This window comes from Xiphophorus maculatus, chromosome 8 (assembly GCF_002775205.1).
Source record: "Xiphophorus maculatus strain JP 163 A chromosome 8, X_maculatus-5.0-male, whole genome shotgun sequence".
NCBI lineage: Eukaryota > Metazoa > Chordata > Actinopteri > Cyprinodontiformes > Poeciliidae > Xiphophorus > Xiphophorus maculatus.
The window spans coordinates 2231992-2251736 of NC_036450.1; the positions used below are offsets into that span (position 1 = coordinate 2231992).

The window sequence follows — 19745 nt, forward strand, 5'->3', positions numbered from 1 at the left end:
CAGGTTGGAGGTTTGAGGTTTGATACGGTAGCAAAGAAAAACCCTACTAACTAAATATTCACACTAAAAATTCAATTTAAATTAGAATGGAACTACAGCATTAAGAATGAGATTTTTTAAAACCCCAATGGTAATACAAAGTTATGAGAGTAACACTAGCGCCCTCTGCAGGTCAAGATGTGGACAGATGGAGGATTTTTCCCATATATTTTGGGCGTGTCCTGTGGTGAAACTCTGTTGGGTAAAAGGAGAAATAGGGAAAATATTAAACTTCACTACAACGTTGGAAATTCACCATTTAGTTTTGGATGATATAAACTTTGCTGCTGGAGAAATTGATACAGTTTATATGCTGAAGCCCTTGTGCTAATTGCTCATCAGGTTATTACTGCAAACTGGCTGAAACCACATCCACCAATCCTGGAACAATGGATTCAGAGCTGAAGACTGTCAACTTAATGGAGGAAATAACTGCAACTCTGAGACTGAGGAAGGACATTTATATAAGAAGATGGTCTTCTGTTATCTCTTACCTGGAACAATGGACTTCAGTCTTTGTGATATTTGGGGAAAATGATCTTAACTACATGTCTGTAGAGCTAATTCTGTGAAAATGGGGCAATGTGTTCATACTTATGTGTGGACCATGTCAAGAAATTGTTCTAATAAAACATTTTCTAAAAAGTCATAAGGATCAATTTTATGTTCTTGTTAACATGACATTACACACAGCATACTCACAAAATGTTCACCTTTCTATCAAGATATCAACAACTACAAACTGACTCTTATCTCTTACAGTTAGTCGTCTTGTTCTCACTTGTTTATGGGTCGATCCACCAGTGATAGTTAGGCTTTGTGCTCCTTAATATGGAGGGATTTCCAGGGAAACTGCAGACTGATATTTTCCTAATGAAGTCTTTCACATGCCAGAAAAAATGCAGTTAACAAAATACCACCTAAAAATATATTATACAGAAACAGGAACCTCCCACGTGACTTATTACTAAATGAATATGCTAAATGTTGTGAACAAAGGTAAAGCTATCCAACTTGCTTAGCTACTGATGCTACTAGTTATTTTAACCAGCATGAAAACCAACTGCAAAGGGTTAATTTAACCCAGTATCAAGCTGCATTACCAAACTAACCAAGATGGTGTCAAGTAGCTAGTTTGTTAGCTGTGATGCTAGCGTGCATTGGTATTGTCTAGTATAGCAACGTGACCCATATTAGTGATGGGTCCGGCAACACCGATGCGTCGGCGCATGTGTCAAGCTCATAGACCAAAACCCGCGTCGGTGCGCGTGTTGTTTTCAGCAAGTCACGTGACAGTTACAGGAACTGTTTTGAAATGAGACTGACGCGCCAAACTGTGTATATACGGAAGCGAAACTGTCAACGGGATGCACTTGGATGCATTTGCCAAAATAATTCTTGATCTTTTACGGTACAGCGTCAACTATGGAGCCTCAAGGCAAACGAAAGGTTTCGTAGTTTGGGACCATTTTAATCTTACGTCAGAAAATAAGGTATTGGTTATCACTTCGTAGCTGTTTCATTCGGTTCTTTTCAGTTTCTACTTTTCTACTCGATCTTTCTGAATCCAAATTCAGCTGAAATTGACTCTTAGTTTACTTTCATATTATGTTCTGCAGGTTAAGCTTTGCATATGTTTCTCCTTTGAAATTATACATTTTATAATTTTATTCTTAAATTACCCTCCATAAATAAAAATCTTTAGGCAGAAAAAGGAAAATAAAGAGAATCCCGCTATAAATAAATACAAAAAAAGACATTTCCAGCAAAACACATCCATAAAGATCTGCGTACAAAATATGTAAGTTATGTGAACAATATACAGTGTCACTAAAAGCTGCTTTATTTAAATAAATTCACCTCCTCAATGCTGAGGCATAGGGCATCAGAATGAAGTCGCAGATACACCTGGATAAACTCAGGTATACAGCCATTCTACTCAGTTGCTTTTTATGAATTATTTCATATAAATGTATTGTTTACTTTTTAATTTTTTCTACAGCAGGAGAAGTTGTGTCAAAAAAACAGAACAGACTAAATTTCAAAATATTAGAAAAACTTATTTTTTTAATGAAAAGTTTTGGGGGAAAAAACAACCCAGTCCACAAACATCCTCATTCCAAACACGTTCACTTTCATTTTCATCACTTGGTACATGTTCACATTATTTATTGACTGTATTGAAGAATATCAAATATATTTTGATTTTAACTGGGGATATGACATAATACAATATATAATATACAATAAAATAAAATGACTTAAATCTTATTGTGTAGACTAAGTCATCAAATCAGTCTGTGAACTGCTTTGCCTGTAGGGATTTTTAATGTCCAGCAGGTGTCAGTATTCAGTGACACAGAATTGATGCAGTATCAATACAGTCTTGCTATGGGTTGAACGATACATGACGCCTCATTTACCCAACACTAACCCACATAAAACCTCTTAAGTTAAACACTAACCAGATAAATGAATCCATATTGATGTGGTTTGATATAAACCGACCGATTATGACACATTTGGAAGCAACAGAACAGGATTTCTCTGCTTGCTGCTCAGCGTCACTTGGACCGGAGTCCTGGGAAAGTTCAACCTCTTCTCCTTGCTCACCATAACTTGGACCGGAGTCCTGGGAAAGTTCAACCTCTTCCTTCTTCTCCTGTCGTAAGACCGACGGCAACCAACTTAAAGGGACTTTACTGCCACCTACTGGTGAAGGACATTGTGTCCGATTCCCCATTTCACTCCTCATAACTTCAATGAAACCCAATCACGTAATTGTTTATTTTACAACTTTAATTATTTAAACTTTTATTAGTAAATATTAACTCATTAAAAACTGTATTACATGCAAAATATTACATTAAGTTTGAGTAAAACACTTGAAGGTGGTTTAACTTGAAAATCAAAGTCCACCTGCTGCGTTTAAAATCTAATTTAATTCAACAAGAAAATTGTTTGTGTTTTAACCCAGAAATTAAAGTTCGTGAAGTTGATTTAACAAGATAAGTCATCTAAACTTTGTTTTTTAAGTTTTTAAATCTTGAGTTAAGTTTCGGCTTAGTGTTGCAATTTAAATCAAATGATTATTTCACAATATGCCAGAAAAAAACTGTCCTCACCTGGTTAAAGAGCAAACATTGCTTTATTATTTTCATTGACAATATCAAGTTAAAATAACCGTTTATTTCACTTCAAATTCTTCTTTCAATCTTGGATCAAAATCTAAATAAGTAGTTTTATTTATAATTACCCTAAGCATTTAATATAGCTACTCATGGCCAAAAGTTGTACTGCAGTAAGAGTAGTACTACTTCAACATTTATTTACTCAAAAGTCAAAAGTTTCCATTAAATAAATGATTCAATAGAGTAAAAATCTCTTTGGTAAAAAAGCGACTCAAGTACGGATCAAAAGATAATTTAATATCTAAAAATTACATCATCCGATGGAGCAAATATAAACTTATGAAGAAGTTTTGGTATTTTAAGGACTAAAATGATGATTATCTATAACTGTAACATAAAATAACAAAATCAGAAAAAAGAAAATTAATATTCACCTAGCAGAAAAATACTTTAGTTAGCAAAATAAATATTTAGTTTGTAAACTAAACACATTGCTGGGATAATTTTCACTCACGTATTCAGTAAAATCTAAAATTCAAAAGGTTTTCCTCCTTTACCTCAGATGTGCTGTCTGTTGTCTTAACAGCATGAAAAATATTTTTATGTATTTAAACAATCATTATCTTGCATGGAAAAGACAATGAAGGAATTAAATGATCTATAATCTATTTTATATCACCTTATCTAAGAATAACAAAATGTCATTTGTTAGGTAGTCTAAAAAAAGGAAAAATCTAAAAATGTGAGAAAAACAAAACAAAAGAGAAATCATTTAATCAAACCCGATTTTGAACATCTGTTGTTTCTGTAGCTACAAATTTTGCACATCAGTCCAAAATCTCCTTATTGTCACCAGGTGTGCAATCAAATAAACCCAGTCTTTTCCTTACAGAATGCTGCTTTTGATTAACAATTTTCAACTGTGAAATGCTTAGAGTTTTAAGTGCTTGAGAAATTGTTATTCTTATTATCTATGGATTTCCATAAATAATACAGTGCTGGCTCTCATTTTCATATTATGGTATGGGGCCATTTCACTGGATTTGTAGGATCAGGACTAAGTGCTCAGCTATATTTTAAAATCGAACTCTTGAACTTGTCAAAATAGGGAACAGAGTTTCCTTATCCAGTTTAAGAAGGCGAATGTCCACTTAAACCTGATTTTAAAGTTGTGTAAAAATCAAGCAGCTAGTAAAACTGTCTTTTTTTAATTTTTGACTAATTGGGCCTTCAGTCAATATATGTAAAAAAATAATCTGATGCGGGCTAAAATGTTATACAACATCCTGACATCCAAGGTTACTGGTTACTTGGACACATATATTTTTGCAGGTCTTACAACGTACAGCTGTGATTAGCTTTATTTTACATTGATATATGGTCTTGCTACGGCCATAACTGTGTGTTTGTACAAACATTACATCTCTTGTGGAGTTTTTTGACATCCAATATGAAAATATCTACGTAGTGAAAGAGCCTATCGATTTAACATGGCTCCTCTCCTCTTGCGTACAGTGATGTACTTTATTTTTTATTTTTGAAACAATACAGTGTGCCTTCAGTAGCTCATGTATCATGTACATGTTAATGATGAGCCGGCATGGCCAAAAAATTCCAGAGTCATTTTTTTGGTCCCAGTCCAGCCCTGGTCACACCCCCATGAAACATATAAATACGACCTGCAGTCGTTCCTCAGCTAGTTGACATCAATATCTGCTGCTGTTTCCACTGAGACCTTCCTGGCTGACTGACTGACAAGATGAAGACTCTCTTCATTTTAGTGGCTCTGCTCTATTTCTGTGCTGGCAGCTTTGGTAAGAGTTGTGTATTAAGTTCAGGTGTTAGTATTTATTTTAATGTTAAAACTAGTTAAAATATTTTTTTCCCAGGATGTGACTCAGGACTTTGGGTGGATTGGGACTTTCCAGGTTCAGACTTCAAAAGCCTTTTCTCTCCGGATGCTGAACACTGTCAGTTCCTCTGCACTCAGGAGGCGCCTTGTCTCTTCTGGGCGTTTATTCGTCCTGACTCCAAGATTGATAACAGGTACGCAACGACCAAAAGAAATGAACATGTTTTCCTCGGTTCATTCCTGAAAAACTGCAAAGAAAAGCCACACTTTTTTTGTTTGTTTTTTACACCTGTGGCAGATTTAGACTTCAAATGATTTCATTCCATGTTTTATGTGCTATGAGGTAAGTATTTTGAAAAGTGTAATAAAACATGATAAAAGGAGCATGTCTTTTTTTGTTTTGTTTTTTTCCTTTAGAAAAAAACATGTTTCTCTGTTTTTATTTACTTTTCATCAAAAACATGTATAATAATAATAATATGAATAAATCAATGTAAAAATCTTCAAAGACCAATGTTTTACATATGCAGCTGATCCAGAATGCTGCTGCTGGCGTTCTGACTAAAACCAGGAAGATAGAGAACATAACACCAGTTTTAAAGTCCCTCCACTGGCTCCCTGTAGCTCAAAGAATAGACTTTAAAATACTGTTGTTAGTTTATAAATCACTGAACGGCTTAGCACCACAATACATTAAATATCTGCTGTTGTTGTATCAACCTTCCAGACCTCTTAGATTCTGGTTCTGGTTCTGCTCTGCATCCCCAGAACCAGAACCAAACGAGGAGAAGCAGCTTTCAGCATCTATGCACCACAAATTTGGAACAAACTTCCAGAAAACTGTAAAACAGCAGAAACACTGACTTCTTTTAAATCTCAACTAAAAACCCACCTGTTTAGAATTGTATTTGAAATGTAATCAATTACAAATTTATTGATGGAACTTGACTTAATGTCATGTTTTGATTATTGATTCTATGTTGCATTGTGTTTCTGTGTTTGTAATGATGTAAAGCACTTTGAAATGCCTTGCTGCTGAAATGTGCTATACAAATAAAATTTGATTGATTGATTGATTGTTATACAAATAAAATTTAATTGGTTGACATTTCCCCCAGTATTTTCAAGATTAAGCTCAAAGCTACTGAAGTTTGAAAAGTTACAGAAGGAATATGTTTGGGAAATTAAAAGATGAATTCAAATCTAAATCCAACAAAACCATCAACTGTTGTCAGTTAAACTGTATACATGTAATACAATTTAATACTAAATTGTATCTAGTCAGCATGGCCAATAAATCCCAGAGTCAATTTTTTGTCCCACTCCAAAAAATGACTGGGTCCATTTGTCTGTTTTAGAAATGTCTAACTGTAATGCAGACTGTGGTGTTTGGGGTGTAAACAGATTGAAAAAGATTGCCCTTGATGGAACTGAATAAGATATTGTCCTGAGTTCATTGACCTCACTTCCTGTCTTCTCGCCAGATTCTACTACTGCTTCCTTAAGGCCTCCTCCTCAGGAAAACCGGACAATCAGAATCCCAAGCAGGGCACCACTGCTGGTTATTCTCTGAAGTCCTGCAATCCACTACCGAGTAAGCACACAGCCATTTATAACATTTGAAATGTATTGGTAATTAAGCAGTAAAACTTTTCACTGTTGTTCACTTCCTGGCAGCTCTGTCACTATCCAAAGTTTATGAGAATGTGGACTTCCCTGGGGCGGACTACAGAAGCATTTTCACGGTGGATTACAAGGCGTGTCAGAAAGCCTGCACTGACGATCCTTTCTGCCAGTTCTTCACTTTCGTCAATGAGAAATTTAGCGACACAAATATCCGGTAAGTTAACAGAAGCTAAAAAAATATTTTCTGCTTTGACTGTAGATATTCTGCAAGTCTGACAAACCTATTTGTGCTTAGGCACCAGTGCTACCTTAAATACAGCTGGTCAGTACCAAGAACCCCAGCTGTCATAGCTCTTGCTGACAGAATATCTGGATTTTCTCGTGAATTACAAATAATTCCATCCTATCACACAGGTAATCAAATCCTCTCTAACAAGGTAAAAATATCAGGATGCCATCCGTCAGCCTTTTAATTGTACTGCTTGTATCCTACAGAGTGTGAGGACACACTATTTCCAAACACTAACTTTCCTGGTTACGACATCGAGGTTCACCAAGCTGGCTCTCCTGAACTGTGTCAGGTGTTGTGCTCTGCTCACCCAAAATGCACTTACTTCTCTTTTGTCAGGTAAGCAATGTTGGTTTTACTTTCCATCAGAAACAACAGACAGTAACAAGAGAACATTTTGAGGACTTTAACAGAATGAGAAATGCATATCTTTTGTTTACCCTAGCAACCAATTTAAATGTTATCTGAAGAACAATCCAAATCAAATGGTCCCCAAAGTTGAGAATGGTGTAACATCTGGGCTGCCATCCCAATCCTGTCCGCTGCGTAACGGTATGTAGGCAATGCAAAACTAGCTTTAGCATTTAGAGGAAAGTCATGTTGGAGAAACACACACAGTCTCTGTCGGATGGTCCTGTTGGCTTAAAAAATGTACTCCATTTCTGCAAACTTCCTGTTCCAGAGAAGAATCCATGCTCACCAGGTCACGTTACAATGTATGAAGGAGTGGATTTCCCAAACTCTGACATTCGCTCTTTCCCACTGAACAACGTTGAGTTGTGTGAGAACGCCTGCACCTCGGACCCAAACTGCCAGTTCTACAGCTACGTTACCTCAAGGTTCAACAACACACTCAGACGTTTGAACAAAACTCAATCTTAGCTATTATTCAGTAAACAGAACCGTCTTAATTATTTGTGCTTTATTTTTTTTATCTACTTTTTTCCAAACATTTCCCATTTTGACATCTTTGACTTATTAATAACAGGATGGTGAAATCTGGGATGTGCAATTTTACATACTTAAAATCTGATTACATCTTTTCCTTGGCAAAGAATAGAGCAATATTTTAAACTATGCTTTTTCTGTCCTGAATGGTTTTGATAATTATCATGATAATATCCTCATGAAGTGTCTACAACAGCATCTGTTTCAGTGCAAACAAACAAAAAAATAAATGAAATTAATACACCTTCAGTAAGTTTAATAATAGATGGCCTTGTTAATATTATTATTATTATTGTTGTTGTACAATAAAGCCTGGTAGACAGCTAAAGAGCTTTAAACTAAAATAATTGTTTTTGTTTTACAGCCGTCTCTGCTATCTGAAGCGTGTCATCACCATGCCTGCTCCTCCCAAAGTGGCCAACCTAGCTGGCGTGGTGTCGGGCTTCACCCTGAGGAACTGTTTCCTTTGAATCCTGCAGCTGCATTAAACTTTTTAATGACTGGGCTTCTTACACAACTTTATAGCAAGATTAACAACTTTCAACTGCCAAATGCTTAGAGTTTTAAGTGCTTGAGAAATAGTTATTCTTATTATCTATGGATTTCCATGAATAATAAAGTGCTGGCTTTCAATTTCCATATTGTTTAGGGTAAGGGTTAACAATATGAAAGGGTTAGGGTTTCATTTCATTGTATTTGTGGGATCAGGACTAAGTGCTCAGCTATATTTTAAAATCGATCTCTTAGGGAACAGAGTCTCCTTTTCTAGTTTAAGGAAGCTAATGTCTACTTCACCCTGATTGTAAAGTTGATTATGTTTAATGATTTATGATGATCTACAGAATTGTAACTGGAGTAATGATACATTGTGTGAAGTGAAGTGACATTTTTTCCCAGACTGTGTTGAAACTAGAGCAGATGTCAAAACTGAGCTGAGCGGGGAGGTAGGAGAGCTCCAAAGAGGGAGTAAGATGTTTTCTTCAAAATTAAATTAAGGAAGTAAGCCAGATAGCCAGTGGAAGATCTGAGCGTTCAGAAGACAACAACCAGTTCTGCTGTGCTTCTATTCTGAAGAGGATTTTGCCGTACAAAGACAAAGACTCTGACCAAGGGCATTTGAAGTTTTCTGTTGCCAAGATCATCCATCCTCTGGATATGAGTTGAATTGCTCCCCAAAGCCTCGCTCAGTAAATTAGTGACACAGTTTAGGGAAAGAAGTTAGGCTAGAATGAAGGAGGTTTATAATGATTTTAATTTTTATTCTTATTTTGTAATCATTGATAATTAATCTGTCTGTCACTTATCCCTGCTAAAAGCTTGCTTAATAAAGATGCATTAAAATTCTAATTCTGTCAGTTTTGGAGAGGATAATATAAACTTTCTTGTGCTGTTTGAAAATCTAATTTAATGCATTCAATGTAATTATTTGTCTGGAGCATTATAGCTTCTATTGATTCAAAGTTGCAGTTTTACTATGGGTAAACTCACTGTAGTCTGAGTGGAATCATGCTGACAGGTTTTCTTTCTTTTTTATCTAGTTCTGTCAAATCTTTGGAGAATTTGGACTTAAATACCATAGTGTTTTACTAGAAATACTTCTGGCCAGTCACGTGCTTTACATTGTGGTGACGGTGAGAGTTCAACTAAAGAATTGCTGCAAAATGAAGTTATTTTACCAAAGTCAGTGCAGACTCTAGGAACAGTCAATAAAAATAAGTCATGGGATGATCTTTGTAAATCCTTATAAATAAGATGATGCCAGTGAATCCAACATCGAAAGGAAACAGAAAAGCAACCTGGGAGGACAATAATCAATGACGAATAAAAGATCAAAAAGCAGTATTTATAGGTTGATTTATAAAATGCTTCTTGCTCCAAAAGACAAGACTTAATTGTATAAAAAAAGGACTTATCTCAATTTCAACTCGTTTGTTTAATTTGTTTATCCAGAGAAAAGCTCATCCGTTTAGTTTTCTTAGAATTTAATCATAATTCTGAAGTGACCAAGTTATGCTCAAAAATATTAAATATAGACTGTAAATTGATGATCATTTAGAATGGTAAAGAACAGCATCATCAGCTTAGTGGTGCTATTTTGCACCTTTTCTATGTATTCTGTTTGTTTACGTGACCACCATCCAAGAAACTCAGCAGGATCTCATCAGTTATGAAGCATGTCACCACACCACTTGCAGTTTGGTCTGTAATGGACAAAGCAGGCAAAGTTGAAGCTTCAAGAATAACCCAGAAATGAACTCTATTGAAAACTTATGCACCATGCTTGAATCAAGTGAGCTGTATTGATGTCGATAAGAAGCATAGGCGTAACTTCCTGAAGGACTGGTGTGGACATGTCCCCACCAACTCTGGCATGAAGGGCACAGTCCCCACCAATATTTCCTGCATCTTTTTTTTCTTCATGTGCCTGCATCTGTGTAACTCGGCAGCAGCTGCACACTGTATTCAAAGCATCACCAGCCAGGTGATGCTTTTTAAAATTCCTTTGTAAAACGTAAATGGCAAGTCCGCTCAGCGATCTAGTGGATTGGACATCACGTCACTCACTGTGCGCTACATGCGCTATTGCTTTACAATGAGTCAGGAATTTCAGGGGTGGGGAAATGACACAATCAAGCAAAGAATCAGAAAAAAGAAGGCAAAGAAAAATTTCATCATTTGTTTGTAGGATGTGGCGATATTCAGAGCAATCATCAAATAGGATGAAATATTTCATAAAGGATATAGGAGCCAAAGTTTGTTAAAATTTTAAATCATGGCTCCTATTAAGTCAAATTAAATTATGGGCCATTATAAAGAGAAATTTGCTTTGTTCTCTCTTATTTCTAGAACTGACAGAAACCAAACTATAGATTTATTAGCAGAGAGAATATATATTTTACATATCCAAACATCAGCATCTCAGCTTTAAGCCACATTTTATAGAATCCAGTGATATTGATGGTCACTCTACTCACCAACTGCTCCAACCAGACCCAAAAAGGTTTTGCTTCTTTAATATTTGCTTCATTAAACACACATCATATCTCATCTGCTATGTGTAATTCAGCAGGACAAAAGGTTTTGCCAACCTGTGGAGTCAGAATCACATCACTGAAAAATACAAAGTTTGCACTGACAAGGATTCATTTGTTTACACATAAGTTACTTATTCTGCTTTTGAAATGTTTAATAACATTTTGATTGTTACAGAATCTCATGTTGTTGATGTTTTTGGCACTTGATAAAATCAGACAACAAAAGGCAACTATGTGATAATTCTTCACAAAAATATGACTGACTTGTGAAACTGTTTTCAACAGCAGGTAAGCCTTCAGCAAACACAGGCTGATTCCATAAACTAGAATATGACTGAAAAGTTACTTTGTTGGTAGTTCCATCACCAAGTGAAAGACATTATGTAGATGAATTAGATTACTTCTGTTTTAACATATTTATATTTTGTAGTATGTTTATAACCTAGTAAAATATTATTTTCGAAAGGTACTATTAATCTGACAACCCTGATTAGGACGTATATCCTAATTTGTTGAATAAGACTGTCTGGCATTCACATGTAAGTTTTGGCTTTATTCTTAGCACTAGAGAAGAAAAGGCCTTCCAGCGACCAGGAGTGCATCAGCACCCTGTCCCCTCCTCCCCCCACGCTCCTCTTCATCCCCACCAACTCCACTTCTGCAAACTTCCTGTTCCAGAGATGAATCCAACCTCACCAGGTCACATTAAAATGTATGAAGGAGTGGATTTCCCAAACTCTGACATTCGCTCTTTCCCACTGAACAACGCTGAGTCGTGTGAGAACGTCTGCACCTGGGACCCAAACTGCCAGTTCTACAGCTACGTTACCTCAAGGTTCAACAACACACTCAGACGTTTGAACAAAACTCAATCTTAGCCAGTGGCGTAGAAAATTCAAACTGGCTTTAGCCCCTAAAACTGCATCTCAGCACCCCTGATCCAGGTTGCCACCCATCCCGTAGAATACAGAGTCGTCCCATATTTGGCCGTTAAATGTGCGTCCCGTATTGAACCGATACATAACTGTCTGATAGAAACGCCTATCATACACACATCAACACTAAGTTTAACAATAATGACCAAAATAAAACACAGGAAATATTAAGGTCAGCTAAATTCTTGTGGCGGGAGCTAAAGGACCCCAGGACGCTACGGACCGACGCTGAACGTCACCGTTGCCTAGCGATGGACACTGTGCAACCGCGGTGAGCTGCTATCAACCCGCGTCTTTTTAAATGTCCTCGACCCGATTCACTGTCGCAAAAACGCTTTTAAAAATACAATGCGTGAAAAGACGCGCATTATAAGCTGAACAATTTCAGAGAGGATGGATACTGTGTACATCGAAAGACAAAAAAATAAATAAATAAAAGGATCAGGAGAGGAACTGCAGACCCATCAGAACCTTAAGAACCAGAACTCAGCGTCTCTTGATCATCAATCATCTCCTGAGGCTGACATGGTACAGAACATTTAGCTCTGATTTAAGTTTCTTATTGTGATTTTAGCTGATTATTGCGGTCTGATTCTTTGTTTAGAATGTCGAGTTGGTGATATTTAATAAATAATAGCAATAGCCAAAATAAGTGGCCATTTAAAGAACAAAGCATACGAATAGGTCAGGGGTCACCAACCTCTCTGAGACTGGGAGCTATTTCACTGGTCCAGAGTAACACGAAGGGCTACTTGTTTGATACAGACATAAATTTTCTTGGCTTGGCCTTTATAACAATAATACATATATGTATATATAATTACATGCTGCCTGATCAGATTAATGTTAGGGACTATTGACAATAGTTATCAGTAATAATTTACCATGCAGATATGGTTAATTGCTATTATGTGATCAGAAGTTCTCAGTTCAGAGTTTTGAGTTTGATTCCCTTTTGAAGCTTTTCTGTGTGATTCTAAATTACCCACAAGTCACTGAGAGTCTGGATTGTTGCAGCTGCAGCTGGACGCACTGTGAGATTTTCCTTTAAATAAAAAAAAGAAAAGTTATTGTATTTTACTTTACTATTAAAATTGTGGAGAGAAGAAAAAGTTATTTTGTGCCAAAACATCTTGTTTGTAGCAAACATCAGTCTGAGTCTGTGGGGGTCAAAGGGCACGCCAACGCCTAAATCTTATTGGTCAGTTTGCTTTTTCTGTGAGCTAAAACTGATGAGTGGAGTTTGAACCACTATATATATATATATATATATATATATATATATATATATATATATATATATATATATATATATATATATATATATATATAGATAGATAATTTTAACCAGCTATAAGGGGTCAGACTTGTATCATCAGCATCTTTAATCAGATGACAATTTGCAATGCCAAATATTATGCTTAGTGGTGTTTTGCAGTGGGCAATGCAGTACTTAATTAATTTAGAATTACTTTTATATTTATGAATGAAATTGTGTACAGTATTGGCTTTATTTATTTGAAGAGTATTTTGTACTTCAGTACAAAATATTGTATATGTGCAAAATATTTGGATAAATAATGTGTTAGTCTGATCCTGGTCCTTAGCCTTGTTAATTACTCTTATTGGTCTTTTTTTAAGTTTGATTAGTGACTGTTGTGTTGTTTTGTAATTAATTTCCCAAATCTCTCTGGAGTCACTTAAATAAGGTCAAACTAAAGACCAGTGCAGAATGTCAGGCTGGTTCTGTGTGAACAGAAAGGTGTTTGGTACTGAAACTATGACATACCCACTTCATGATCTGTGAACTGAAACAGTAAAACCCGACTCATAATTTGTACTTTTCTATAGATGGACAAACATTCATATTTAAAGAAAAAAGGCCAACAGTCGCATAAGGTTCAGATAAAAATAAGGGTAATGCAATTTCTAAGTATGATTTTCAAATAAAGTTCAGGTTAAGGACTAGTTTCCACTAGTCCTTAACCTGAACTTTTACCTTGATGATAAACTGGTTTTAGGTTTATTAGTCCTATGCATTTAGTAAAATGTTCTTCAAATAACTAGAAATGCATAGTTTTAAGTAGATTTTATTTTAATTTCCACACTAGGACTGTGTGACTCCACAGCTGCTTGTGTCTCATTAATGTTAGCAGATGTTAGCAGGTATGATGTGGTCTGATTCTGTTTCACACTGAGTTTATACACCTCTGGGAAAAATGTAAAGTTTCTCTGATTTGACTCTTTGTAGGTATATGTTTAAATAAAACGAACATTTTTCTTTCTTTTTTTACTGACAACATGTTAATTTTGTTTGTGAACAAATGTAAATAAGCCCTGCTGGGGGCTAAGCAGATCCTAGAATCACCCCGGATATTTAGACATATGTAAACCCAGATAAAATGGAAAATTAATGAACCAGTTTATTTTTAGTTTTGATTGGATTTATTAATGAGGGCCCATCTGAAAATATTGTCTGAGTTTATGGGGTCAGAGGTCATCAGTTTCTTTCTTCTTCCTGCTCCTTTTCCAGCATGTTAAGATTACTGTGGTACAAAAATATGTCTTTTGCCTTCCTTGTTCTAGTGCATGATTTTATACTACTATCATGTTGGAAATAAAGTTTCATTCATTCATTTTAACCCTGATGGACGAGAGAGCAGACAGACGGCCACCAGGAAACGGATCAGCATCCAGTCTAGAACCTTCCTGTAATAGAACGGACCTGATCAATATATGGAGAAATAAACATTTTGATTCCAATGTTTAACATGGAGGAACAGGGACAGATCTCAACAGTCTCACTTTGACTTTTGGCTGATTTCTTTGGATATTGTAGATAAAGTGATGGACTCAGAGATAGAACCTTCTATCTTTACAGACCACAAGGCCATTATTATTAAAATAGATAGAAATTAACCTGCCACAATCAGAGGAAACATTACTGGACATTTAATACAACTTTGCAACAAAACAAAGAATTTACAAACAAGTTGCTCTAAAAGGCCTCAGAACAGGAAGATGAGGGTCTGTGGAGCTACAATAACCAGGAATCAGACCAAAGCATTGCAGTTATACTTTAACTAGACCATAAGTGAAGGATTCACATGTGAAAAGGATTTAAAAGCCTGATATGTTTAAAAGATCCCAGAACCATGAAAGATACATGAAGGGCTTGCCTCGGCGCCCCCTGCTGGCTGAACCAAATGCCTTCAAATGAAACTAAAACCATCAGAAGAAACAAACTGGAGTTTGGAGGAGGTTCTACTATTTGACACAACAGTGAATGAATCAGAAACGATTTGATGCTAATTTGATTGATTCCATCACATTCTGACTTTCAAACTGTGGATCCAAACTGAGACTCTAAAAATGACATTAAGTTCTGGAAATGGAAACCAAAATAAAACCTCAGAGAAGAAATGAATGGAAATAACATTTATTACAGTTCTGCACTTATTTCATACATCATCTCCCTAAAAATGGAAAACAAATTATACAGAGATGAAAAGTCCAAAACTTCTTCCTCTGTTTTGTTTCAAAACCAAAACTAAACTCAGACTAAAGAATCAGAAATGAAAGATTAACGCTGCCCTCCTGCAACAATATTCAGTTTTTGGTGCTTCACAAACATCATGTAGAGTTTATCATTGTTCTGAAATCTTTATAGTAACAAACTGGATGATAATCTCTTAATTATGAAGGTCTGTTGAACCAAAGTGTTTGGAACTGAACTGAACAGAAAGTCTCTAGACCAGATTAAAATCTCCTGTTATTAACGATGGACAACATGGACTTAGATTATTATCACAGTATTTTCTGGCATTTACTGAATAATAAAAGTGATGATAGAAAGTTTAAACACAGCATTGATCAGGGAAATAGTCAAAGCAACACAAATAAAAACTTAGAAGTAACTGAAAAGGTCATTTCAGATTCATTCAGTAGTTCAGTTTTATCACTAAGCAGCTACAAATAGACAGCATTCAATTCAACATATTGACATTAATTTCTGCTAGAATGGAAACAATAGTTGGAAAGTCAGAGATGAAGAATCTCCAGATGATCAGATCATCTCCAGTTTCCTCTTTAAAACTCACAGTTTCAATCTGATCAATAAGTTTTTATTTGGACTTTGTGATCTTCATGCTGAGATCATCAGAGCTGCTGCTTGATCACTGAGATCTTCATCGGTACGATCTTTAATGTTTTACAAGTGGCGAAGAATGGAAGCATCTTGTGAGTGAAGGTGTGTGTGAAGGTGTGTATGTGTGTGTTAGTATCCAGATCAGAGAAGGACAGCTTTCCTCTGTCCCAGTCCAGATTCACTCTGATCCTCTGGAGATTCTGGACTGAGAGACATGTGGGAGGAGCTGGTGTAGACCATGCTGCGTATTCACCTGAAGAGAAAAATATAACCAACAATCCAGACTTTATGTATCCCTTCCTCTGAACAGACTCTTCTAACACACCAAGTAACCAGTCTTTACTGTCTCCAACATCAACATCCCAGCTGTGGTTCCCTGAGTTAAAACCATCAGAACTCAGAACAGCACGCCATGCATCAAATCTCTCTGGATTATCAGGAAGCTGCTGTTTCTCTCCCCACCTCCCATTGGTCAGATCTTCAGACACATAGAATCCTGGTCCAGCCGTGTTTGGGTCCAGAACCAGAGGAGTGTAGGTCACCATGTTCTCCATGTTGCTCCAGATGTTGAAGGCCAGGTTGCCCAGATGTTTGGCCTGGTCTATCAGAGCTCCTGAGGGCAGCTGTGGATCCTCCAGCAGGGGGCAGCGCTGGACTCTTTCCACTGCAGCCTTGTAGTTGTGCAGGAATGAGACGTCTTCAGCTCTCAGCTCCTCCTCTGTGGCTCTGACTGTGTCTGAAAGAGCTGCTATCTCTCTGCTCAGAGCCTCCATCTTCTCCTTCATCATCCCTCTCTTCTGCTCCTCTTCCTCCCTCAGTGCAGCCAGCCTGGCCTCCTCTTCCTCTGCTAGAAACTGATGAAGCTGCTTAAACTGCTCCATAATCTGCCTCTCTGTGTGTCGGGCCTGGACCTTCAGGTGTTCTGCTGTCTGATCAAACTCCTCCTGAACTTTCTTCCTGAGCTCCAGCTTCTTCTTTAAAGGCTCCAGAGTTTCCTGAAGGTTCTTCTTGTGTTGCTGAGCAGCTTCATCGATGGGTCTGAATCTGTGATTGGTGTGTAAATCTGAATCTCTGCAGACGAGACAAACTGGCTGCTGATGGTCCAGACAGAAGAGTTTGAGTTTCTCAGAGTGCAGAGAGCAGAGATCCTCTGAAGCTCTCTGCTCTCCCTGCTGTAAGAAAGACTCACAGAGATTCTTCAGAGCCAGATTTAAAGGTGGTCTATCTTTAGAAGATCTCCTTTTACAAAGTGGACACTCTCTTCCTGGTTTGTCTCTCCAATATTTCTGCAGACACTCCTTACAGAAGCTGTGGCTACATGACAGAATAACTGGATCCTTAAATATTTCCAGACAGACCGGACAGCAGAGATCATCGTCTGATCTGGAAGCCATTTTGTCTCAGAGTGAAGCTGGAATCACAGCAGACAGAAAGTCAAACCAGGAAGTCAGTTTCTCTCCTGTAGAAACTTTCTGAACTTACTTTCACTTTGATTGTCTTGTTTTTCCTCCTGCAGCAGTCTGTGTTTCAGTGTCTAGTTGCTCAGTTCTCTCTCTGTTCTCCTTGTTCAGTGTTAGTTTGATTTCAGTCGGAGACGAAGGCAGGAGTCAGAGTTCCTCCCCAGGGTGTTTACTCAGTGAGTTTTTCTCTCAACTGTTTCCTGTTCATTTTTTCTAAAAGTTCCTGTTGGAATTTCCGTCTTGAGGCAGAGATGTGGCGCCCTCTAGAGGATTTACTATGAACCTGCAGTTTTAGTAAAAACTACAGCACTGGAGGTGAAGGTAATGTTTGGTGTTGAGTAAAATAGTTTTAAGAATCTGAAATGTTTTTTCATACTGAGGCTTAAAATGTTAATTTTTAAATATTACACAAAATACTGTAAATGAAAACAATAAAATATATCTGAGAATATAAATTAAATAAATAGAAATAAAATCTACTACAGTAGAAGAAACGCCCACTATTGATGAACTTCTGCCATTTATGCTGGCAAACAGCGACACAGACATTATTCATTATTAAAGCCGACTGAATTATTGATAGATGAAGATTTTAGAGAAGGAAAGTCAAAATGTTGCTTCAGTTATTTCATGCTAATCTAGGTGGTTTTTAATAGTAAAGCTAAAGCTAACAGTCAACCAACCACCAAGCCAGCTAATCATAAAACCAACCAACCAACCAGTCAACATGTCAATTATAGAACCAGCCAGTCAAACCAACCAGCCAATCACAGAACCAACAAATTGGCCAACCAGTCAACCAACCGTCTCTCCATCTGTTGGGAATCAAAATTTGCAAAAATTTAAATCAAATATGCCACAAACTGTGATTTTCATTTTCCATGAGCCATAAATGTAACATATGCTCTGGACTAGCTTTAAGCTAGACAAGGAAACGTGACTTCAGGGCTTTATGTGTGCAAGAAAAAAATTATTAAAATGGAGCGAAAGAGAGAAAGAGGAAGAGAGGAATGCAGATATGAAAGCAGCTTCATTTTAGGATGTTGTTCAAACTTTAAGAGACAAATCAAATAGATCACAGCATTAAAGCATCAAAACTGACAAAGATCAACATTATTCACAGCAAACAATCAGCAACTCTTCAGTGAAAGACATTAATTAAATACATGAAACAAGGATGACTGAGTTGTTTATATCCTAACCCTAAATCGCTATAATCCTAATATACCAGACACATGCACAAAATGCCTAGCAGAAAAAGGGAAACTGTTTCATTGTTTCTGGGAATGCAGGGAAATTCTGAAGTTTTGAAAAGCAATAAAACAAACTGTGGAACATCTTGACTCAAAAGACTTTGTACTAGATCCGGTTTTTCTCATTTTAGATCTGTATCCCAAAAATACTTTGTTTACCAAATGTGATTGATATGTGTCTACTTCAAGCTGAAGGACTGATAGCATATATCAAGCATCGGATCAGGCAAATGCCGAAGACTTTACCTCTGGAACAAATAACAAATCTCCAAAAAGGGAAAAGCCAGTTATTTAAAACATCTGGAGACAATCTGGACTTTTGTTGAAGGTGTGGAGCGAGAAAAATGAACAAAGTCCAAACCTTGTTAAAGAGAAAGAACAAAACGCAGCTTTATTTCACATCTGCACAGATGGAGAACTCAGAAGAGATCTAACTAGACAAAGGAATCACCTCTCTATATAAACTGTATACTGTCCTTCTCCCACAGACAGAGTGTCATCACCAACATCCCAAGGAGCTAATCAGATTAATACACACACAGAGAAAAATGCAACTTTCAGTTAAAAATGGGTTTCAGACAGAATATTCTGTGCCTAATAATAATCGCTGAGTCGTCGGTCTGGTCTGTCACTCTGCAAGGTATGAAAACTATTTACTGATCGCCTGTTGCTAAGCTTCTGACACACTGAGGCAAACTGTGAAGGCTAAAAAGAGAAACAATAACTTTATACAAACTGAATAAACATTGTAAGATTAATATTAAATAAACTTATAATAAAAGTAAACACATTGTGAATATTTATTTTATTCCACAATTCCTCCCTTTTGTTTCTCTTGAAACAACTTAAAAATAATTATTCCTAAGGTAAGATGAATAAAAATAAAGATGAAAACACGTACAACAAAAAGTTTCAATAGAGTTAGAAACTTCAAATTCCTTGATAATATGATAATACAACGATACTTAGAGCAATAAAAACTTGGATTAAGTAATAACTCCTCATTGTCGCTGTCTTTTCTGTCTTCCAC

The 19745-nt window shown here is 36.6% G+C and overlaps 2 protein-coding genes across 2 annotated transcripts; one reads left to right on the forward strand and one right to left on the reverse strand.

Moving 5' to 3' along the window:
• Positions 1-4923: 4923 nt before the first annotated feature.
• LOC102220399 (coagulation factor XI-like) lies at positions 4924-9228 on the forward strand. Its single transcript, XM_023338641.1, has 9 exons — positions 4924-4984; positions 5060-5216; positions 6507-6616; positions 6700-6862; positions 6944-7062; positions 7144-7276; positions 7383-7489; positions 7620-7776; positions 8250-9228. Exons 1-9 carry the CDS (start codon positions 4930-4932, stop codon positions 8353-8355), a joined length of 1107 nt encoding a protein of 368 aa, XP_023194409.1. The 5' UTR covers positions 4924-4929; the 3' UTR covers positions 8356-9228.
• Positions 9229-15278: 6050 nt separating this feature from the next.
• LOC111609410 (nuclear factor 7, ovary-like) lies at positions 15279-17657 on the reverse strand. The gene is made up of 2 exons (XM_023337744.1): positions 17485-17657; positions 15279-17413 (listed from the first exon to the last, which is right to left on the reverse strand). The coding sequence occupies exon 2, from the start codon at positions 17394-17396 to the stop codon at positions 16014-16016; it is 1383 nt and encodes a 460-aa protein (XP_023193512.1). The 5' UTR covers positions 17397-17413; positions 17485-17657; the 3' UTR covers positions 15279-16013.
• Positions 17658-19745: the final 2088 nt, after the last annotated feature.